Here is a 25,098-nt window from a genome sequence, read left to right as displayed (position 1 = left end):
AAGTGAAAAGTAGATGGAACAGCTCTCAAGAAAGTTCATAACAGAGCATGTAGGTTTGTTTGTAACAACAACAGGAGGACTGAAATGTCAGTGAGATACGTAAGAGCCTAAACCATTACATGAAAAACGAACAATCCAAAAAGCCAGTCTGCTTTAAGGTCCATCAGGAACAGTACTATGTATACATATATCAGTGATGATAATGACAATTTGTCAAAAAGAAGAAAAATCATCAGCCGTTTGTCAAGCCCAAATCTAATGCATCATCGTTACTTATTACGCAAATATATTAACTAAAACACATCTATTCTGATCATTAGATACTTTTTGTAAATATAATTTAACGATTTGTCATTTCCAATCAAACATTTTAGAGCCCTACAATGCCGCCCACTATAACAAGAGATTATGATAAACTTTTGGCCGTAAGGAGGTCTTTGTTTTTATGGAGATAAAAAATAGAAAGTGAGTAGATGTGACTCATATATAAGGGAACAACACAAAACAAACAACGTTTCGGCCCTTGGCCGTCGTCAGGAGAAAGTAAACAAAAACACAAACAAATATGTAAATTTACAAAATATCACATTTTGTCAAATGTGGAGAGAGAGGGGGGGGGGGGGGGGGGGGGGGGGGGGGGGGGGGGGGGGGGAGAGAGAAAGAATGAGAGAGAGAGAGAGAGAATGGAGAGGATGTGTATATGTTTGTGTATGTGTGTCCGTGTGCGTATGTCTGTGTATGTGTATATATAGTAAAAGTAACTGCAAAAAGGTCTTTAAAATGGGGATGGGGGTGAGAGAGCGATTGGTTGGGTGGTTAGTATATTATACCAAATATATATCAATGAACAAAATGAGAGGAGGAGAGATAGGTAGATAGAAGGAGATAGAGAGAGAGAGAGAGAGAGAGAGAGAGAGAGATGGATAGATAGATAGGTAGATAGATAGATAGATAGATAGATAGATAGATAGATAGATAGATAGATAGATAGATAGAAAGATAGATGGATAGATAGACAGATAGATAGATAGAGAGAAAGGGAGAGAGGATGTAAGTTTCCGTGAGTGGTCGGTCTAAGACTGGTAGAAGGAGTTAGTGTGTAGGTAGGTACGTATTAAGGTAGAGATGAAGGCGGAGGAAAAGGTAAGAAAGAATAGTTATAATTTTAAAGTAATTTGGAGAGACTTAATATCGGGGGAAAAAAAAAACAAAAAAAAATAAAATTTAAAAAAAAAAAACAAAACAAAAAAAAATGAGGGGGGGGGGGGGGCTTTTTATTAGAAGAAAATGAAAGAGGTGAGAAAGGGAAAAGAAGTAAATATGAAAATGAAACTTATCGAATAGATGATGATGGAATCGTTGATCCGCAGGATTGGAGGAAGAAATAAACACAAATAGAATGGGCTTATGCAAACCGAATGAAGAAATTAAAACTGGTAGAGTTGGAGATGGTCAAGTGGGGATGGGACGGTGAGAGGGAGAGGGCATTGAGTGCGAAGGACGAGTGAGCAAGTAGTGGGGGCGTCCAGGCGAGTCCTAGATTCTAGTGGTGGATGGAGAGATGGATAGAAGGATGGGGATGGGGGAATGGAGGAAGGGAAGAGTGAATGAGTGAAAGGAGGGATATGAAGAGAGGAGGAGTAAGGTGGAGGATTTTAAGAGTGCATAGGAGAGGGTGACTCAGACTAGCAGTGGTTGACTATAGATTAAAATAAATAAATAAATAAATAGATAAATGTATAATGATAGTACTGATGGTTATAATGAAAAACCGGTAATAATAAATTATATAGATTAAAAGGTCATTATTGCTGTGACCACCTTGAACAATACTCTTTTTTGATAATGATCCTAATATTAGTAATAATAATAATAACAATAACAATAATAACAATAATAATAACAACAACAACAACAATAATAATAATAACAACAACAACAATAATAATAACAACAACAATAACAATAATAATAATAACAACAACAATAACAATAATAATAATAGAATAATAATAATAATAATAAAAATGATAATAATAATAGTAATTATAATAATAATAATAATAATAATAATAATAATAATAATAATAATCATCATAATCATAATAATAATAATAGAGACGAGGGAGAGAGAGAGAGAGAGAGAGATTGATTCTTTTTTTTTTTTTGGTAATTAGACATAAGTAATGAATTCAACTGAGTTCAAAACAAACAAACAAAAACAAATAAAGTAAAGAGTACAAAGCTAAAGAGTCCAAAAATATTAACACCTATTTGCTCCATCCCCTTCCCTTTCGGTCATCTTGTCATCCAAGGCCACCACAGGTATTGTGCCACTTTTCACATTTGGCGCCAGTGTGTCTAGACTAACGTTATGGGCATGGGAATGTCACCAAAAACCATGCAGCTGAGCAGAGGTGTCAAAAAATGACACAAGACATAACGGTAATTTTTCAGCACTTATCGGTAAATATGTGACACACCAAAAGCAGCGGAAAATTTCTGAAAAAATCCTAAAATCCGGATTATCACCACTGATATATAGTGCACATTAAACACACTGACCTCATATCCGATGATACCTTGGATTTCAGTAGAAATATAAAAGCCCCCGTTTTTTCTCTCTTTCTATTTGATATTCTGAGCATGTGGATTGGAGATAAGACTAGCATGGACATTTTTAAAAGCATCGCTTTCTGAACTCCGTGAACTTTATTACACACTGGCATTGTCTGATACAACTGCTTCAATATCATAATACACTAACAATCAGGGTGTCGGGGGTGGAGATTATGTTTTTGCGAGTGTATGGCAAGCAGCGAAGTGTTCCACTGCCAGCGGCAGCAATACTCATAGTCACATTGCAATAAGATAATTTTATTCCCTCTTCTTGTGGCTGTGAGCTTATGGTAGATTGGATGTGTACACTTATCATTGTGACTAAGATAAGAAGTGAAGAAGAATGAGACTTGGGGAAGTGACAAGATTACATTTCTGAGAGAGAGAGAGAGAGAGAGAGAGAGAGAGAGAGAGAGAGAGAGAGAGAGAGAGAGAGAGAGAGAGAGAGAGAGGGGGGGGGGGGGAAATGGGGTGAGTTGGGGAGATGACCATGATCTTAACCCATAAACCCAGTCAAGAACCGGTTAAGGTGTTGTTTAAAAACAGCCAATCGCAAATCAATCACTAACAAAATTAGATGCATGACCTCAGTGTGTTTGGTATGTGCATATTCTAAGCCCGTCTTAGTCATTTTGATTTTGATCTTCGGACCATTACCTACGAATTCATTGCACTTGAACTCATTCGACCAAAACGCCTTCATTTTATCCAGATCACAACTGTACTTCTCACGATGGTGTCCATGAAAAGAAAATGGTTTACTTTTGAGACAAGACTGTTTCCCACACTAGAAAGTAACTTTTTAAAAACTATGGCATAACGTAATTATGAAAATTATCAAATAAAACTTCCCCCCCCCCCCCCCCAAATACAAAATAACAAAAATGAAAAACCTTTGACCAACTGTGGTGCTTGCGGGCACAGTGACAAGAGGGGTTATCCATTATTTTTACAAATTTGAAATACTTAAAGGTTATATCCCTTTTATATTAATGTCAAACGTGACATATGAAACCTTGGCTATAATAAACTGACCTCCAGTCCTGTCTACATCTTTGTAATTGGGGTGCACTGTGTCAGGAAGTTTTACTGGAAGAAATGTGTGAATCAATTTTATCTTGCATTTGTAGTATGTGTCTGCTTTGTTATTACTACCATGATAGCAGACATCATGTATATATAGCTATAACACGATATGTATTTAACTTACAGGATCAGAATAGTACATCTCTCACTGTCGTATTCAATAATGGCAACATATTGTGATTATCTTCTGATATTTAATTACTATGTATATACCAAACCTAAACCAAAATAGATATTAAAAAAGGCCATTTAAATCATTATATTCAAACCGTTTTTTAATAAAGCTCTTGAGTTGACAAAAGCGGCCTGACAAAAGATTGGCTACAATGACAAAGAAAAAAAATAATTAAAGTGTTTGGAATTCTTTTCAGTTAATTGTCACTCTGGCTTAACAATTTTCAGATTCTTATCATATTTTTTATTGTGGTTTAGAAAATACCTCTTTGTCTTTATGAAATCCAACCTGGCCTACATCCATTGAAGCTGTCTTCTTCAAGTTGGACCACATCGTATACACTACCTCAAGATTGTTTTGTTTGTTACCTTGAGAATGTTTAAAAATAAATAAATAAATGAATAATTATGATAAAAGAAATAATAAAATAGTCAACAATTTTCCAACCCTTAAAATGCTGAGCTATTTCCACCTTATGTAACTTCCAAAGCTGAAGGTTTGATTTTATGAAAAAATTCATTACAAAAGACAATGAAGCAAACTCAATGAAAACTTTGTGGTACGACAACGCAACATAATGACATAACTGAATATGCAAATTAGGTCACATGACTTTGGCGGCCATCTTGGAAAACTCATTAATATGCAATAAATACCTTTAGTATGATAACATTGCCTTTTTGTGAATTATTATGGATATGGGAGACTGTCTGAATGTGTCTGAGTCTGATGTTGAAAAAGTGAATAAAGTTGGTGTTGTAAAAAAATGAGTGGCTTTCATCATTACTAATAAGAAATAGGAGGAGATGATGTGAAATAAAAAATTGTATAAAATCCCAGAGAACGGAACCCCCCCCCCCCCCCAAAAAAAAATAAAAATTTTTAAGTCTTTAAAAATCTACCCAAATCATCAATGTAACTCAGTCAAACACCATTCTGGTCAAAATCCAGCAACCACTTTTTGGGATTACTGAACTGTCTCATCATTCAGTGTTCCACTTCCTCAATGCCGTGCCCCTTCTTTTCGGACCCCTATTTGCCCCATCAACACCATCACCGACATGCCACAATGCGATCATCCCTTACTGAACCCTCTTCTTCACCTGAACTGCCATACTCACTGCTTTCATCAACATATTCGTAGTCAGAATCATGTCAAAATACTTCCACCCTCATCGTCAAAATCCATCTTGAATTGTAAACAATGTTGTCATGACACACAAAAATGCAAAAATAACACCAAAGAAATGAAAACTGCTTCAACTGTCAAGCGTCAGCTATACAGAATTTATCCCTTTATTAAGAGAAACTACACATGACTTATTATGATTTTGCTCTAGGAAGATTTCGTCTCCTAAAGATTGTTTATTTACATTTCGACTTAAGTAGAACGCCGCACTGAAAACGCAGTACTGTTTTCTTTATCTAAGTCGAATTCGCACATTAGGGTAATAATAATAACGGGTACCAACTTGGAAGGACGTTAAAGTGTCCACCTTGTAACTAGGAGGAAGCAGATTTTGGACACAACAGCTGTGTAGAGGGGTCCTAAGCAAGTCACTTCAAGCTAGTGAACAGGATGCAGTACTGTTTTTTTTATTAAATCGAATTCTGCATGTTAGGGGTTAAACATGAAATAATGGGTACAACTTTGAAGGGTGGTATAGTGTCCACCTAGTGACTAGGAGGAAGCAGATTTGGGACACAACAGCTGTGTAGAGGTGTCCTAAGTAAGTCACTTCATGCTAGTGAACAGAACACTTTTCTTGCAGACACACCATGATTCTCAACTCTAAACATTTTTTTCTTATGGGGAAATTTACTTTATAAACAAAATATATTCCATACCTACCCAATCAATATAAAAAAATTGTCCTTATCATAGACTACAGAAATTAAAATATATAACTGACCTTGAATACTATTGGCTTTGACAAGCTGAGCACAATCATCTATCACAGACTGGGGTATATCATCTAACGTGTCACCCTGGGAGATTGATGTATTTGCATTTTAAATAATTAAAATCAAAATGCATACAATAATATCAAATAGCCTACTTCTACTGGATCAATTTTGTTTTTGCATGAACCTGTCAAGAACATATTGTATTGATAGTATGTGGTACAGGTACTAACCAACCACCTTCGATCTATGAGTGTAAGAAAAATTAAAACCTTATCAACAGTCACAAACAATAAAGTAAAATCATAAGCAATCATTTAAAAAAAGATATCATCTAAAGCAATTAGGGACTACCGAGTTTGGTTTGAATTCATACAGAATCCATCATATGCTTCCATACCATTTTACCATGGTCCAGAGGATATTGATTTATCTGCCCTCAACTGTATTATGCCAGGTTGAGCCAGATACCCAGAATTGAATTTTTGAGTTAAAATATTAGAAAGATGAACCTTTAGCTTTTCAACTTGAATACACACCATTCATACTCTCCGATAATGCATATGAAGCTAACACTAGTCGCATGACATTGGCATGCAATTTTTTAGGAGTAAAGTAGCAATGACTATCCCGCACAAATCTTTTTCGCTTACGAAGTGCCCAAATTCGCGTCAAAATATGGGACGAAGCCGTTTCGTATATGCTATTTTAAAAAATTAATTACGACGCTGTTTATCGATGAATATGACTGAAAGTTGGCACACAGTTAGAAAAAAGGTCATTTTAGATTATGTCAAGCGACAAAACTCGTGCGATTACCAGAAGACCGTTAAAAATAGATTTTTACTCTTTGGAGTAAAATATTTCTAAAACTACCGGGCGTGGAGGTTTTGTCGCTGACAAGGTAATACATGAACATTTCTTCTTTTTGGTTGTAAAATTTCATATGGATATGACGAGTACTTTTCCCCTATTTTACAAAACACCATCCTAATTTGCTCTTCAAGTTTCAATCTTTTAATTCACTTATTACGCAAGATACAACCAAAGGTCGAAAAAAAAAATGCTGAAAAAGCGTCCCATATTTTCGCGTTTTTTCCCTCTTTGCGGGTCATCCAAATAAATTACACCTTTGAAACTGCATAACTTGTTTATTTATGAATGGATTTTCAAAATTCAAAAACATTTTTACTCAGTGGAGATAGGGCTTTGATTTTAGACAAAACTTTTCCTCAAAAAGAGAAAAAAACATTTTTCATAGTCATTGCTAAGTAAAGGTAAGGAAGATAAGCACTCACAGGGTGAAGTCGTAAGTATACATGGGCAGATGACAACTTGTCCACATGGAACCTGAAACAAATGATAATGAAATAAAGAAAGCCATTGAGGCCAACTGTGTATCTTCAACCTGGTTAGTTCTTAACACATCCAACTTCCCAGTAAAACATGGACAAGAAAGATAAATACAGCAAACAATAGGTTTACTAGTACAAGTAATCCAAGATAATCTAAATTATAAGATTGTGAAAGTCAAACTACAAATAAAAACTACCACCAAGAGTGGTAATTTGTGGTTGAAAAAAGAAAGAGATTGGTATTCATAGTTGGAATATAAAGCCATCACAAGGCCTAGAAGTGATTCAGGAAAATATTTTTCCCTGCTTTTCCCTGGCTTTTTCCAGGCTCTGGGGAGAATTTTAAGGTAGTATTTTCAAGCATACTCATCAAATCTACACCAGTTACCACAACCAGTAGTGTGTTCGATGAGGGATATACCGTTATCTGTGGGAAACCCTTTTACAAGTACAAGATAGACCTTGAATCGACAAAGCTTTCAAATTCTGTTTCTAATGCTGTTTTTCAGATTTCAGTCCATCTATCTCCTCTACCAAATTCACTCTCTTCACTCCTCTTGTCTTCTCTTTTTCTTTCTTGCACTGTTCTAAGCCAATCGTTCGCAGGTTAGGTAATGATTACGCAGAAGATTACATGTTGGGTTGTTCACCTGGATTTTTCTCACTGTCTTTTCCTGGCCCAAGGCAATTTTCCTGACTTTTCCAGGTCGGGAATTTTCAAAATAAAACTCCCGGCTTTTCCTGGTTTTCCTGGCCCACTTCGAGGCCTGCATCACGCTATTAAACATATTATGTAAACAGGAATCACCTATGTTGTTCAAAAAAACATTTTAAACAGTCAAAAGAATAAATACATAAAAAATCAGAATTCAAACCTGATTCAATCAGGTCACGGCACCGTGATTAATTTGACCATCTCATCCTCCCAAAATGCATTTAATCTGATAAGATTTAAAAAATTTTAAAACTCACCATACATCCTCTGGCCATCCCCATCGTATCAATTCTTCATCTATTGAAAAATAAATGTAGATAGAAGGTGACATTGAGATCCAAGCACAACAAAAGCAAAATATATAATCTCCTCCCGTGCATTGTTTATGCAAAGACATAAAAAGAACAAAGAGAATTTCCAGAATTCGTGAACAATTAATGACCTAAGGAATGATGAATTCAAAGAAAGGTGGTGTTTCAATGCTTAAAAAAATTGTGGTATAAAAAAAAGCAAATGTTGGAAATCAAAATGGAATAGCAAACATTTTTAAAAAGGCAAAAAAAAAATAAAACAGTACAAAATTTACACAGACCTGCCACTAAATACATTAATTTTTTAAAATTTAAAATCAGGACCAAATGAGAGAAAAAAATCGAGATCTAGATAATTGTCAATAGACTATGACATGCTTTGCTGCAGTTAATGTAATAGACATCCCAAAAGTACTCAAATGATACATTATAAGATATGTAAAAAAAATTGCAGTTTGGTAAGAGACTAAAAAGGGGATCTCAGAGCAAAGTATTGAATGACGGGAATAAGCCTTGACAGGACTCCCCCCCCCCCCCCCCCCCCCCCAAACACACACAAATACACACTTCCATAATTAAAGAGATTCAGTGGGTGGCCGACAGTACACATTAATTCCACCAATTGGAGGTCATTGACCCCACATATTGGAGGCAACGTATAATAATAACTCAGTAATTGACCCCCTAAACTATAATATCTATAGTATCTGACATCAACTGCATACACTTTGAAGGGACTAATCAGACACACAAGACGTGTATTGATTGACCAAAGATGATGATAACGAAATAGACCTTAACTTACACTTTTTAAACATTTTTAATCTGTTATTTTCTTATTTGTTATCAGAATCTGTACTAACTTTACAGAAAACAGACCTTCAATAAAAAAAAATCAGGATCCAGCAGACAACAATCAGGAAACCGGGATAGAATGAAATTTCGGGAAAAAATCGGGATGGTATCAAGGGAGGCCTTCCGAAAGCTCCTACTGCTAAGGGAAGCAACTCAAATATTTCCTCAACTAATCCTAAGAAAAAATAAAACCTTTAACTTTAAAATACTAACGAAAGAGTGAAAATGGAGAGGCTTCGTATGGGAACAAAACAGACAATGGACGTTTGTTTTGTTTGTCTGTTTTGTTCCCTGACGAAGCCTCTCCATTTTCACTCTTTCGTTAGTATTTTACGATCACCGGCTTTTCTAACTTTAAAATAGTACCTTTAACTAATCCTAATAGGAAAAACAAACACCCTAGGACCTTTGCTAAGACTTATGACTAGCCCTAAAAGAAAAAAAATATCCTCGGCCGAGAATCAAAACAATGGTCAAATTAGGAAATTTCAAACTTTTACAAATCTATCAAGGGTAGAGTTTTTAAAATGCTTCTATATGATGACAAATTGAATAAATAAATGTCTGACCAAAGATCCACAGTGAAAATACAAAATTGAAAGAAATGCTAGTGCTAGGAGCTTTCAGAATGTCTCCCGGTACCAATTAAATCCGAATGAATGGCAGGTCTGCAATAGTTTCAGGCCCTCTGGTATGTACCAAGCATAGTTGCAACTAAGGCTAAGCTGTGATCAATGGTTCAAATTTGATATTATCTTACCTTATTAATTAAAGGCTGAACATAGGAATTATCCTTTAAATGCCTTATACAATAATTTATAATTACAAAATCTCAGATAGATTGTATTGTGTCATTCGCAGACAGTTTTACACAACTTTGATTGTAAGAAAAAATAAATCAATACGGCAATGTAAAGTTGAAAATTACTATTATAAGACTACTGAAGTTATTGAAAATTGTTCATGATTGAATGAATCATAAATGTACAAAGCTCATCGTATTATTAATAACAACAATAATCATAACAGCAACAACAACGATAATAATCATACAAAAGTCTCAGAAAAATTAGCATAATTTAAGGTTGTTTCAGGTGACATGGATTTTACTTGTCAACATTTAGAAACTAGTCTACAAATCATAAATGTAATAATATAAACAATCATATCCACATGACAATGTTAAGTTTAAATAAATAAATAAAGTTAAAAAAAAAATTAAAGAGGTTAAAAATTGGCAAAGGCTATTCGGACCTGAGTCTGAATTGCCTCCCATGGCAATGCGGACCCCGAGTCTAAACTAAATAGAACTCCGTGGCTAACCAGGGTCAAGTCTGAATAGTCTCCAATGGCTCTTCGATTCGGAATACTGCAATGCAATGTGCCCGAATGATGAACTTATCATTAGTATCATTAGTGAAACTCTCAGTTACTATTCCGTTTGTAGTTATAGAAACTCCTAAACACATACACACTCATGAGTATCTCTAAGTGATTAAAAACAGAATAATCACACACACACACTCCCCCCCCCCCCCCCCCCCCCTCCAAACAACCATTTCCACAACTCAAGAGCAGGGCCTTTTTCTCTTTGATCTCGCACCATGTTCTCCCCTGCGTCCAGCGCCTCGGTCGTTTGTGGGTTAACCCCCCCCCCCCTCCCCCAATCCAATTACCAGTTGATTATTCTCTCTCCGTATTCAACCAGTATTATCTAATAATATTAGTATTAGACAGTACTCTGCCCCTACCCCAGTGGTTTGCTGCCAAGAATCGCCTCTAATTTTATATTTAGAAATAATCCAGCATATTTTTTAAAATTAAAAAAGAATTAAGATACTGCCTTTTGTCAAAGCCCGACCCATACTGCCTTTTAAATAAAACGCCCAATGCCCAAAGTCATATTATTCTCCTTTCCCCGCAGTTTTTCGCGGCCGCAAATGGCAAATTATATTAATGTAGAGATATGTCATGCATGTATCTTTTGCAACACGCTCATGGCAAATCAAATAAATCTTCCAATCATTACACAAAGACACTCTTTTATCTATGCAAGGGCAAATTGATTGTTAACGTTAACAATAGCGACAACAATTGTAATCTCCCAAAGACCACGAATATTTAGATCTATGTTTTGTTTTTTTGTTTTTTGGTTTTTAAGGCGCTTGCAACACATTTAGGTCATATCAGCGCCAGTAAAAAGGGAGAAAATTGGATAGTAAAAAGTTCTAGTTCTAGAATTACAATTAAAAAGACAAAGGGGAATTAGTTCAAATGCAGATTCCAGATTCCAAGAGCACACTACCAGTATACTTCGTTTGAGTTTGAGAGCACCTAAATGTTTCATCCTGACACAAGCACAGGTCGCCTTCAAAAATTCTTTCAAAGTTTGAATGAATTCATTGAAAGAAGAAAATAGATCACCGTTTTTGAAGGGAGTCATCTTTAGAAGTTCTAAAATGTGACTTGCTCGCTCACTCGCCCTCCTACTGACTGACAACTGACAACGAGCAGCTTCCCCCCACCCTACAACGCTTCACTTTAGACCCAGCTTCCACTTCCAACACTTCCTGTGATTGCGCAGGCACATTGCGGCAGGAGTCTGAATTGCCATGGGAAGCAATTCAGACTCGGGTCCAAATTGCCACTTCGTTAAAAGTTATTTAATAATAAAAAATATTTATTATGTAAATAAGATTATAACTACAAGGATAACTTACTTTCATGTTTGTCAAATCCCATGTAAAGCATATAAGGTGGTGAAACAACTGTAAAAATAATAAGTTTAAAAAGATTGAATCAAACTACAATTGTACAATGTCACAGTCACAGCTTTGAAGAACACAGCACACCATAACAATCTAAATCTGAGATATTTGTGTTGACATACCATTCTGAGAATTTAGAATTAGTTCGTCATCAAATTATGTCAAATCTGTTTTTAAATTAAAAAAAAAAATTCATCCCCAGGAATATCAAGTCAAATTAGATTTAGATATCTAGGAATTCTTTTTGTTGTTGTTTTATTTTTTGGAAGAAAGATGCAACTTTAAATCTTTTAAATGTAGGATTTAGTATTGCTTTATGGTCTAAATAGATCGACAGTAATTGTTGGCAATCTTAAGTGGTTAATTTTAAGTTAGATGAAATGAAGGTGTCATTATCCCCAGACACCTGTCTGGGGATAATGAAATTTCGTCATTCCCAGACACATATTTGAAACTCCGCTCTTTTAAACAATTATCCACATTCCAGAATATGGAATGTTTCCAAACGCTGTGATTATCCCCAGACACCTGTCTGGGGATAACGAATTTTCATTATCCCCAGACGCCTATTTGAAACTCAGCTCTTTTAAACAATTATCCACATTCCAGAATATGGAATGTTTCCAAATGAACATAGAAATAAGGAAAGTTAATAAAATATCTATAAAAACATAAAATTAACCAACATTAAAAGTAATTGTTACTACATATACACAATATGCGTCGACTTCGAAGTGGTTGTCATGGCCGAATGGTTTAGTCGTCTGCCCTGGAAGTTTGACCATAATCGACGTTGTGGGTTCGAATCCTGGTAACGTCACTTTTTTTTTTTTTTAAATTCCGCCTTCTTTTTACAGAACGTTGAAAGGGATAAATGTCCCAACCATCCTCCCCCCACCTCTTTTTTTAATTATTAAACTCTCTCTCTCTCTCTCTTGTTTTTTTCTAGTTTCTAGCAAATATATTCGTCCCCACTCCGATCTCAAATAGTGTCTAAAAAGAATAAAATTAAAAAGCAAACAAACAGAAATTTTCAGAGAGCGACCAAATGGTCAGATAGAGGAGAAAAAAAACAAAACAATAATTGTTTTAAAAATAAAAACAATAATTGTTTTAAAAATAAAAACAATTTAAGAAATTCATGCTCAGAAACGGAACATTTACATAAAGGTTTAGCAAAAAAAAAACTCTAAGGTTTAGGTCAAAATATAAAAAAAAAAAGAAAAAGAGAGATTTCCCTCGGAGCAGGGAATAGTGTTAACAATAATAATAATAATAATAATAATAATAATAATAATAATAATAATCATAATAACAATAACAATAATAATAATAATAATAATAATAATAATAATAATAATAATAATAATAATAATAGTAATAGTATGATAATAAGAGTATTAATAATAAAAATAATACTATTATTGATAATAATATAATAATGATTATGATGGTAATAGTAATAATAATAACAAATATTACAATTTCTATTATTATTATTATTATTATTATTATTATTATTATTATTATTATTATTATTATTATTATCATTGACCAAAACAAAAAAAAAACAATAATAGATCTAGAGCAAATTAGATAATGAAATAATATTATCGGACAAATAAAAAATTCAACTGATTAAAAAAAAAAACTCTTGCTCGGAACTCGGAACAACAGTGAAAACAATGAAAATCAATTGGGAAGAAAGAAAGAAAAGTAAAAAAAAAAAAAAATGAGTGGGGGGGGGGGGGGGGGGGGGGGGGGGGGGGCGGTCGTCGCGACTGGGTCGAATCTGTGCAGCTAAAAGGAGTAAAATGAAAGGTGGCCTTACCCACTGAGCTGCCTATCCACACCACTATCGGAATATTTTAAATTCATATATGAGCTAAACATATTTCCACCATTTTTGCTTCCTTGTTTTGGTAGTTATTTTCATCTCTGATTCGAATAAAAATATGTTGTTGGATCTAGTTTTGTGGACGTGTGATACTAAATTGTATTGTCTTGTGCGAAGCAGACAGGAAAATAACAGGTGTGGGTTTTGGGCTTTGGGGCGAACAACACCATGGCCTAGGATTTCGTCCACGACATAAAAATTATTCTCGGTCGTCCCCAAAATTGTGGCCAGAATGAGCAAATTATAGAAACAAGAGATGATCAATAAAGTTAACAGGTAGATTGGTAATGAAAATTTAAATGGTTGATGGACTATGAACAGATTTGATGATTAACAACTTTCTTCCTGGTTGAAATAAAAAGTCGAATTGCCAGTTTGACGTTTTCAGATCAAAGTAACAAAAGAAATTTCATTGATCCATTTGCTTTAAAATATATTTTTTTTTAAAAGAGCTGGATTTGACATTTGACCACTATTTACTTTCATCTTGTGTTAAATATCACTTGATATATTAACTGTTCTGGGACACAACCACTAGTATTTTTTCCAGAATATTTGGTATTTTTCACGCCTAGTTTGGCATTTTGCATAAAATCTTTCTGCCCACTTGCTACATGCGTCTGGGGATAGTATCCTCAGACAGGTGTCTGGGGATAACAAAAATTGGTTATCCCCAGACACCTGTCTGGGGATAACGAATTTTTATTATCCCCAGACAGGCGTCTGGGAATAATGACAGCCGTTTCCAAATGCACATAGAAATTTAAATTAGGAAAGTTAATAAAATATCTATAACAAAAAACATAAAATTAACCAACATTAAATCAGTTGTTACTACACAATATGCGTCGACTTCGAAGTGGGTGTCATGGCCGAATGGTTTAGTCGTCTGCCCTGGAAGTTTTACCAGAATCGACGTTGCAGGTTCAAATCCTGTGGTTCCGTCACTTTTTAAAAAAATTTTATTTTTTTAATTCCGTCTTCTTTTTACAGAACGTTGCAATAGGGAGTTTAATAGGAATTCTAAATGTACCTCACACACTTGAAACCAATGTCATATGAAAGAGCTGGTAACACAGATTACAAAACAGTTTGAATTTTGTTTCTATCTTGATTAGAAATGTAGTTACGGCAGTTCAAAGTCTGAAATTTCAGACCGATTTTTACCCCAAAATTACCATTGCAAAGTTGTGACCGAAAACGCGTGATGTTAATAAAAAATGGTTTAAAACAGTCAATATGGAGTTCTTATCATATATTGTATACCAAAATGTTCGTCTTATCGAGGACAATGCATTTACATTAATAAAGAGGAAGATAAACATTTCAAATTAACACATTATTACATAATATGACGCAAATGTTACATAATCAAAAACTCGACTAGACGTAAGAAAGAATTTGCTCTATCACTTTTGGATTTATCCCCAATATCTCACTGAAACAATTGCAAATAATTACCCCCTTTTACTTTGAATTAATACATAGAGAATAAAAAAGGGTTTGAGAGTATTTAAATGAAAAGATATAAACATGTTGTGTAATAATGAGTTTATTTTTACCTATGGCAATTTAATTGCATATAAATAAAATGGTAGATTGAAAAAGTTCAAATAAATTGAAACAGATTCCCTATTCTAATTAGAAGGAAAGTTCTGGCTTTTAATACTTTAAAAAATTCTGCTGAACCACTTTGGGTTTATTGCAATTACATCATTTGAACTGACAATTCATATAATTTTATTCCCCCCCCCCCCCCCCTTCTCTCTCAATGTATGGGGGTGTCAAAACTAATAGAACTTCTTAATAATTATTAAGGCTAAGGCCTTTAAAATATGGATACAAATGATAAGCATACCTAAACATATGGGAAAGAAACTTGATGACTTGATGGCAAAGTAAAATAAAATTAAATTAAAGCAATTGGTATTTTTAAAATATCGATATTATTAATATCGAATTTCACAAAGAGAAGAAATATACGAACTTTTAAAACAAAAACTATAAAATGCCTATAAATAAAGTTGGAAAGTATGTATTCAAAATAAAAACATAGTAAATAATAGTACTGAAAATATTATGGACTAAATTTAACATAATCCATAACTAAATTTAAAATATCGATATGACTATCGATATCGCCCGGCAGCCATGATGAGAAGATAATGTAAACAAGGCATTTCGGCGCAGAGTTAAAAGGTGTCTGCGCATCGATATAGAGCCCTGAAATTTGGCATGCATAAAGTTTAGCTTTTATTCTAAAAACAAGCGTTTAAATTTTAAAAACACACGCGGTAAATAAAAAAAATAAATGCATTTGAAAATTGCCAAATTTTAACTTCATATAACTTCTGGAATTATTAATGGATTTTTCCTTAATTGGCACCATTTAAAAGGAAATTGAAAGACGAAAATAATGATACCAAAATATCTGCGATATTCCTCTGTATAACGAAGTTATGCATCTTTAATTGAACCCCCCAAAACGCGAACGGCAATTTCCAGTCACAACTTTCCTATGGGCGAGTTGGGTCAAAATTTGACTGCCACTGCTGCTGCTCACTAAACTTAAACTGCCTAGTTGCAAGGGATAAATGTCCCATCCATTCTCCCCCCCCCCCCCCCACCTAACGAATTTTCATTATCCCCAGAGACAGGTGTCTGGTGATAATCACAGCGTGAAATGAATGTGGCACTTAGTGGCATTTCACTCGCTGTACTGTGTGTCTGTCTCTACTCACTAGGCTAGACTCTAGTAACGACACCCTTAGAAATTCACATAGCAGACTTAATCTCATAATTTGATCCATATCGCTATATTGACAATCAATCGGTATCTAATTATATCTCCTTTACCTTTGCTTTCAAAGTAAAAAACCATTGCTTTTGTTCAGTAAAATCCAACGGGTGGTTCATTGCATTTCACTTGGTGTAAAATGAGTGAAAGCAAAAGTAGCAGCAGCAGTAACAGGAAGTTTACGTTACGACATCGAAAAGTTTGATTATACACATCCAACGTGACCGGAAAGAAAGAGAGACACGCTCGAGATGTTTTTCCACAAGAGAATGCTGAAAATAAAACTTCTCTGCCCAGAACAAAAAGGAAAGAAAACTATTTATATATAGGACAAAAATATGATTCAAATAACAAGCTCGTGATATTAAATTACTGTATATGATTTAAAATAACCTCATACTTTCCAACTGGCTCTATAGCTCAGTTGGTTAGAGCGTCTGCCTAGTAAGCAGAAGGTCGAGGGTTCGAATCCCCCTGGAGCCTTTTTTTTTTTTTTTTTTTTAAATATTTCTTTTTCTTTGGACTAAATTTAATAATAAAAAGATTCTTTACTCTCTCTTTTACCTTGCTTTCATTTATTATCTTTTCAGTTCTAATTTCGACGGAACGTGTGATAAGACCTTTCAGCACTCAATGTTTGTTTTAATTAAAACAATTTTTTATATGTTGACTGAAGCCGTTTTTTGGGGTTTTTTTTTTTTTTGCCTGACACATTCCTTCTTAATTATTTCCTATTTAAATAATTTGTTCATTTCTAAAGCCGGCTGATTAATTTTGTCCAATAGTTTTTAGTCCACATTTTCTAACAGCTCTTTATGCTATAGGTACAATCATATAAGGTAGCGATTAAAAAACAAACACAAGACAAAAAACTACTTTTAAAAAGGAAGAAAAAAACACCCCAAAACCTTAACCATGCATATTGTGCAGTTTCCACTTAATGTGCTTAACGCGCTTTACAAGCCGACATTAACTATAAAGATGTAGGACGAGACATGATGCTAGTAAGGTGATATTACGATTTTCCAATTACATGGAATATCCAGATGACCCATTTGTTCTGTTCGGGGGGGGGGGGGGGTTTGTTTTTTGTTTGTTTTTTTATTTTATTATATATATATATATATATATATTTTATATATATATATATATATATATATATATATATAAATAATACTATATATAATATAATATATATATATATATATATATATATATATATATATATATATATATATATATATATATATATGTGTGTGTGTGTGTGTGTGTGTGTGTGTGTGTGTGTGTTTTTGTTTTGTTTTTTGTTTTTTGTTTTTGTTTTTTTTTTTGCATAACTTACTGACAATAGTCGGGTCCGCTGAAATTCCATTCACTCATACAGAAAAGGGACTCCCACAGAGAGCAAATATGCTGAAGCTGGACCCCAACGAGTTAGGTAACCCTTGTTTTAACACGTTGCCAAAGATCAAAGGCATAGATTTATTTCCTGATAGTTCTATTGTCTCTGTCGTCTTTTGTCCTCTTCCTCAGATATATCAACGATCGAATCGGAGTTCCTAGCTCATTTTCCCTATGGATGTAGACAAAACACATCCCTTTCCCATTCTGATGTTTTACGTGCCATTAGACGCTGCATTAATCAACACCCTTTACTTGGTACTTGGTATTAGTACTGACCCAATAGGGAACAATAGTGTGGTGTCAAAATGCTATTTCCAATCTCATTTTAAGTGTGAAACCAGTCCCCCGGAGGACTGAATACATGCATTGTGCAACTTATCTTCTGGTTTCATAGTGATTGCATCTTATTTTCTAGCCTAAATAAATGCTGGTCGACAATAAAGATCATTCATCTTCGCTCTTTTTTAAGCTCCTTAATCATAAGAGGCTGCCGCTAAAATAGCTGTTTTCTCATGATTCAATATCTAACCTATTCATTGTTCAGATAATTAGTGCATACGCTGAACTCATTGTAATTAAGTGGAGAATAGTTTCATCATTATATGTGTGGTGTTCTGGATATAATTGAATCACCATTTCTGGACAAAATGCAGCTTGAAATTTGCAATTATCTTAATTAGGGCCTAAGTTATTCACTTTTGAAGGGGAGGTCTAAAATTTAGGAAAAAACGGAGAAAATAGCTTGTAAAGACTAATTGTTTAAAATACAGTTACATTCAGTGGCGGTTCTAGCCTATTTATAGTGGTGGGGCAAAGATGAGTCGGTCATATATATATATATATATATATATATATATATATATATATATATATATATATATATATATATATATATATATATATATATATATTTTTTTTTTTTTTTTTTTTTTTAATTATTTTTTTTTTTTTTTTTTTTGTTCACCTTAAAAAAAATTTATTTCAACCACAAATAATCACATTCACAATGAAACGACAATACCTGTAGATTTTAATTATTCCAAACGTAATCAAAAATGAATCACGAAAGAGAATACAACAAAAAATTAAAGCGAAGAGACGTAATGCGACAACCTTGACAATACAAGTCCATCTCGTTCACTCGAAAAATTAAAGAGATGCTTTAATCCCTCTTCGGCGAGATTAATATTTCTGTTACATTACTGGTTTTCAGTAGTACGTAGTAACTGTAAAGTTTTTATCGAGAAGCAACAACAGCGATATGACTCGAGTTTCATTCAGAGCTCAAATTGCATCATTTTTACTGCTCTCTTGGTGGTTAGAATGATTGTGCCGGTGGTGGTAGTGGTTGGAATAGTGGTAGCGGTGGTGGTGGAGGAGGAGGAGGAGGAGGAGGAGGAAGAGGAGACGGTGAGGGAGGATGTAATTATGGTAGTGGTTTTGATGGTGCTGTTGGTTAGAATGATAGTTGTGGAGACGATGACGGAAATTATATGATGATGTTGATATTGTTTTTATTGCTATTGTAGTACTTGATGTTAATGTTGTTGTTGTTAATGATGATGATGATTATGATGACAACGACGATGTCGTCGACAATGATGATTACTATACGATATTACAAAGTTTATTCAATCTTAGGCTTTCGCCAATAAATCATAAAATTTGATGATAACATACATGAAAGTGGGAAAAAAAAAATGATAAATGGAACCAAACAATAAACTGATACCATAATAACCACACAAAAAAACAAACAAACAAAAAACAATCGTAATACCACCAATACGTACAATAATAATAATAATAATAATAATAATAATAATAATAATAATAATAATAATAATAATAATAATAATAATAATAATAATAATAATAATAATAACAAATGATAATAATAACAATAATAATATTACCATCATCATTACTACCACCGCCATCATTATTACGTTTCCAATCAGTTTTTCTCGTTTTTTAAAATTTGATACCTATAATAGACGAAAATTCCGGTGATTTTGTTAAAGGGTAGTTAAAATATCTACGATTTTATCAACCTTGAAAACTACGATTTTTATTTTCCTATTTCAAGTAGGCAGGTCTGCTATGACAAGTATCAGTTCCATAGTAAAAAAAAAAGACAAACAAAAACAAAGTTTATTTAATCTTAGGCTTTCGCCAATAATTCATACAATACAATTAAGACAAAATAATGCTACCAATCTCTCCGCATGCATTCGTTAGACTATAACAATAAAGACCGTGTTATCTTTACTCCTTACCCAACCAACCCCTAGCTTCTCGCCTCTTCATCACGAACTATCTTATGTATGTATTAGCTTCAGGACGGGCAAGTACGGAATCTGCCCACCCTTCCTTTAAACGTATCTATTTCCTCTATAACTTAGAATTCAACTCTCTCTTTTCTCAGAAGAGTATTTCTCGTATACTAATTCAATTGTTGAGAAAACCAAAATGGTGGTTGTATTTTATATATTTATTTCGTCGTGACTTTTGAATAAAAGTGTTTTGTTTTATTAGAGGAAATACAATAGCAAATTACATTGTTTTGCAAAAATATTTAGTCTGGCAATAAAAATACAGTGGTAATTACTTTAAGAATTTGAAGAAAAAAAAAAAGAACTAACAAATTAATTTGTTTAAAAAAAAAATCAAATAAGAAAACAATTTTAATTAATGAGTTTTGAGAAGCACTAAAGAAAACGAGAAAAAAAAAACAAACAAAAGAAATAATTTAAATGGATAAACAAATATATAAAAACAACGCAAGTTAATACTAAATTGATATATTAGTAAATTAATAAATTAAATTCAATACTGGAACCTTCCCAATGTCATTACATCAATGGTACCAGCACAAGTAAGGCAATAAATTAGAAAAAGTTCGTTTGCCAAAATCTGCATTTAGTGTTCACTGGTTTATAAGGTGGGCTCATTTGAATTGGCGCTGATGAGAAAGACCTCAGACTCATGCAAACATTATACTACACCCAGCAGGCATCTATCAAAATCGGAAACTCTACAGGAAATTCCATTCCTATTAAGAAAGGAGTCCGTCAAGGGTGTGTTGCCTCACCAGATCTGTTTAATCTATACCAAGAAACAATCATGAGGGGCATAACTAATATGGAGGGAATAAAAGTAGGAGGTCACAACATAAATAATATAAGATACGCAGACGATACGGTACTCATTGCAACATCAGAAATCCAACTTCAAAAGATTGTTGACAAAGTGGTAGTAGATAGTGAAGCCAAGGGAATGGAAGTGAATATCACCAAAACGGAATGCATGGTAATACAGAAAACCCCCGAAAACAACAACACCTGCAATATAACGATTCACGGCGAGCAACTTACCAACGTAGAAAGTTTTAAATACCTAGGTTCAATAGTGACAACCGAGACATACGAGCAAGAATAACTCAAGCCAAACAGGCCTTCATGGACCTGGGAAACATTTTGAAAAACAAACAGATGTCGTTCGGGATTAGATTCCGAGTCTTGAAGTGCTACGTGTGGCCAATCTTGTTATACGGATGCGAAAGCTGGACTACAAATGCAGAAACACAAAAGAACATTGAAGCTTTTGAAATGTGGTGCTTGAGAAGGATGCAGAGAATATCGTATACTGCACACAAACGAACGAAGAAGTGCTAAAACAAACATACCAACAAAGGAAACTAATGCCCTTAATAGCGGATCGACAACTATCCTTTTTCGGACACATAGTAAGGAAAGATAAGAATGAATACCTGGCAAGTTGTGGAAAAATACCTGGTAAACGCGCCCGGGGGAGACAAAGAAAAACACTCATAGACCAACTGAAGGGCTTCACCAACCTAACAATCCAAGAGCTGTTTGAAAAAGCAAGAGACAGGGAGGAATGGAGAGAGATGATTCATGCAGTATCCGAAGCCTGGACCAGGCATGGAACCTAGAAGAAGAAGTACTAGAGAGGCCAGACAGCAAACTCGGAGTTCAGCGTGAGGCGACGTGACGATGGGATGACGATGTGGGCGGAGTGGAGTTGCTCGGGGGGGGGGGGGGGGGGGGGGGGAGTGATAAAAAAAGAACAGGAGCGTATCCTGGTTTATGTATTACGGGGTGAATGGTGATTCTCAATCTATCAAAAATACACACAAATTGATTTCAGTACGAAGTATCAAGTTTAAGTACTAACTTTTGAAATTATCTAATTTAAATTAGATTATTTCGGACCTGGTAATACAGCATATAACTTGAAAAACAGGCTGGTATTTGCCCACCCTGCCCATTATTACCAGCCGTCCCTGGTTACATTATCATCACAACAGCGCTTGCATACCACGTTCATAGATTTTGACATATTCCCATTATCGTTATACTGACTCACCGATAACTCATATTCATGCGCACTGACTTGCATTCCAAGAGCGAATAATGACAAAAAGAATGATATGTAATATGTTGGGGTTTGGTAAAAGTTTCAGTTCTCAGTGCTGAATTGAAATCCTCTGTCATAGAGGCAGATTTTAGGTCAATTTTGAAGGTATTTATTACGCTTCGACAGAGTTCAAGAAAAAATATTAGTGTGTAGATAAATTAACTTATATATCAGCTTCAAATTGTAAAATCCATTCGTGAAAATATAGTTGAATGGATAATAAAAACGATGAAGTGAAAAAACGAAAATCATGCAAATAATGGTTTTTCACCTATATTCGATCATATCTAAAACTGGCCCATGCGACATCCGACGGGTTTTGCCAAATCAGCACACATATTACCAGTTACTTGCTATTGGAACAAAGATGGACCCTCTTATTGAAACTTCTTTATGGGTTGCATGGAAGAGACGTTTGCTTTGTGGCACATGAGCCTCACACCTTAGCTCTACTAAAGGTACACAGATGAATGCATTGGCATCACACATACGTAGCCTAGACTTGATGCATGCATTCACGATATGAACATCTTCAATCAAACTATTCAGTACATCTTTGAGAATTCCACAACACAGGTGACAGAGACATATCAATGCTATCCTCTATGACACTGGTGTATGCACCACTGTTCATAGACAGCCATAGCTACCAACTTTACGGATCATCTCACCCATAAAGATGCAAGGATCCATACAGATACTCTGTTTTAGAAGACTGTACCTGGACCATGATGAATTTCGAAGTGCTTGTTTGCAGTAGTACTGCGAATAGTGATTTCACTACGGAATCACTATTCGCAGTAGTAGAAGCGCTCCCCCGTCTCTGAAAATTGGTCGTTGCCCCCCCCCCCCCCCCCCCCCCCCCCTCCCTGAACACAACACTGTAGGTTCTGTTCAAAATGGTATGTTGTTGAAGGTTTGCAGTTGAATGAGAGTGTGTTAGATTAAGAAGGAAAGAAGAGGAGGGATGATTGCAACATTTTGTGTGACTTAGAATTGAGACTTTGAACGTTTCAACTTTTCCTTCAAGTCTGAAACTTGACAAGATCGTGTTTTGTTTTGTTTTTGTTACCCCAATCCAGTCCATGAAAAATTCCCCGTCCCCACCCACCTCTCCAACTTGATCATTCGTTCACATCTTGAAATCTGGCAGCTTATTTGTCAAATTACTTTATTGGGAATAGTTCCGTCCCCGTATGTTATATTTTATAAAGTTCCTGGAATCACACTTTTTGTAATGTTGAATGGACAGTAGCACGTCTTTCTTGTTATAGGTTGAATGAATATGGTACTAGTCTATTGCAAAATACTGTCCGTAATTTCTTGGAGTTCCAGGTGCCAAATCACGGCTTTGGATGAAAGAGAGAGAGAAAAACAAAAACAAACAAAACAAAAAAACATTCACAGCATCCCGGGACAGCGGTCCCTTTGCCAAGTCACGTGCTCATATGTGCTGAAGCGACGACCAAATCCGCCTGTAAAAGTTGATCAAAGAACTCAAACAATGTGACTTGTCTTTGTTACATCTTATTAATTTTATTGTTTTAAGTCAATGAATCGTAATCTGTGGTTTGGATCTGCCGATGACAGGGAGATATACACTCGGTTATAAATCATGTTTAAAACAATATTAATAAGTGAATAATAATGATATATGTATGAAAAAGAAAGAAAGAAGATAAGTAGGGATTACAATGCAAGAAAATACAGGACAGAATTGTCGACATGGTAAATGAATGATGATACGAGATGTTTCGCCTGGAAATCGAATAGAAAACTGGCACACGGTCAAAGATTCCCAAAATAAATTACCATGGCTTAAGATCTTAAAATATTAACGACAATGTCATTTTTTGGTACGATATCCAATAGCAAGTCATATCATATAAATCGAATAATAAGTAGGAATCGAATACAACCCAAATGACACAAAGTGAGCTAGTGGTGTTAAGTGTTTTGCTCAATGATAAAGAAACAACAAACAACCAACCAAACAAATAATATTTAAAAAACACACAAAAAAACAAAAACTATAAAAAACAACAAACAAACAAACAAACAGAAAAACAACAACAAAACGATATGCCGACAAGTACAATACCTTTATCAATCGGTTATCTCGATGACGATGATGATGATGATGATGATGATGATGATGATGATGTCTACCAATTACTAAATTATTTTATTTGGGTCCCAGAATGGCATCCACACAAATAGACATACATAAATATCAAAATAACATACCATGTACGCTACATTCATTACATAGATAACTAAAAACTACCACGCAACAATCGGTCAGTAATGAATGTCTTATCAGTTGCTGCCAAACCTGACAGTAAAATCCTCATGTTCCGAGTTTAGGAGAATAAAGAAAAGAAAAACAAAAACAACAATAACAATAATAACGATAATAATAATAATAATAATAATAATAATAATAATAATAATAATAATAATAATGATAAAAATAATGATAAATAATAATAATAATATAATAATAATAATAATAATAATAATAATAATAATAATAATAATAATAATAATAATAATAATAATAATAAAATACATATTATAGCGCTTCATCTCCAATTTATATCAACTCAAAGTTCTCAATAACTAACCTACCTAACATCAGTCACTCAAGTATACAACATAAAATCAAGCAAAATGATTATACACGACGTGCACTTATTTACATAGAATACACGTCGAGTGTACACAATACAAAAAAAAAAAAAAACAAAAACAAAAAAAAAACAAAA

The 25,098-nt window shown here is 34.2% G+C and overlaps 2 protein-coding genes and 1 non-coding gene across 3 annotated transcripts in view; 2 read left to right on the top strand and 1 right to left on the bottom strand.

The window, feature by feature from the left end:
• Window positions 1-16,680, bottom strand: part of LOC144968419 (coiled-coil domain-containing protein 25-like) — a 28,466-nt gene extending 11,786 nt beyond the window's left edge. The window contains exons 1-6 of the mRNA XM_078906756.1: window positions 16,543-16,680; window positions 11,742-11,789; window positions 8,113-8,152; window positions 7,084-7,135; window positions 5,794-5,869; window positions 4,145-4,248 (exon numbers count right to left, since the gene is read on the bottom strand). Coding sequence (XP_078762882.1) covers window positions 4,145-4,248; window positions 5,794-5,869; window positions 7,084-7,135; window positions 8,113-8,152; window positions 11,742-11,789; window positions 16,543-16,567 — 345 coding nt within the window. The 5' untranslated portion in view covers window positions 16,568-16,680. The remainder of the gene's footprint in view (window positions 1-4,144; window positions 4,249-5,793; window positions 5,870-7,083; window positions 7,136-8,112; window positions 8,153-11,741; window positions 11,790-16,542) is intronic.
• The window catches only part of LOC144968549 (putative small nuclear ribonucleoprotein Sm D2), a 399,977-nt gene that overhangs the window by 34,128 nt on the left and 340,751 nt on the right, over window positions 1-25,098 (top strand). The window lies entirely within an intron of this gene.
• Window positions 16,893-16,966, top strand: Trnat-agu (transfer RNA threonine (anticodon AGU)). Its single transcript has one exon. It is a non-coding gene; the product is annotated as a tRNA-Thr (tRNA).

The sequence above is a fragment of the Berghia stephanieae genome, chromosome 1, assembly GCF_034508935.2.
Source record: "Berghia stephanieae isolate SIO BIC M18660-M18661 chromosome 1, UCSD_Bste_1.3, whole genome shotgun sequence".
Taxonomy (NCBI): domain Eukaryota; kingdom Metazoa; phylum Mollusca; class Gastropoda; order Nudibranchia; family Aeolidiidae; genus Berghia; species Berghia stephanieae.
Note: the sequence above shows the minus strand (reverse complement) of the source record. Positions and strands in the feature narration are given on the sequence as shown.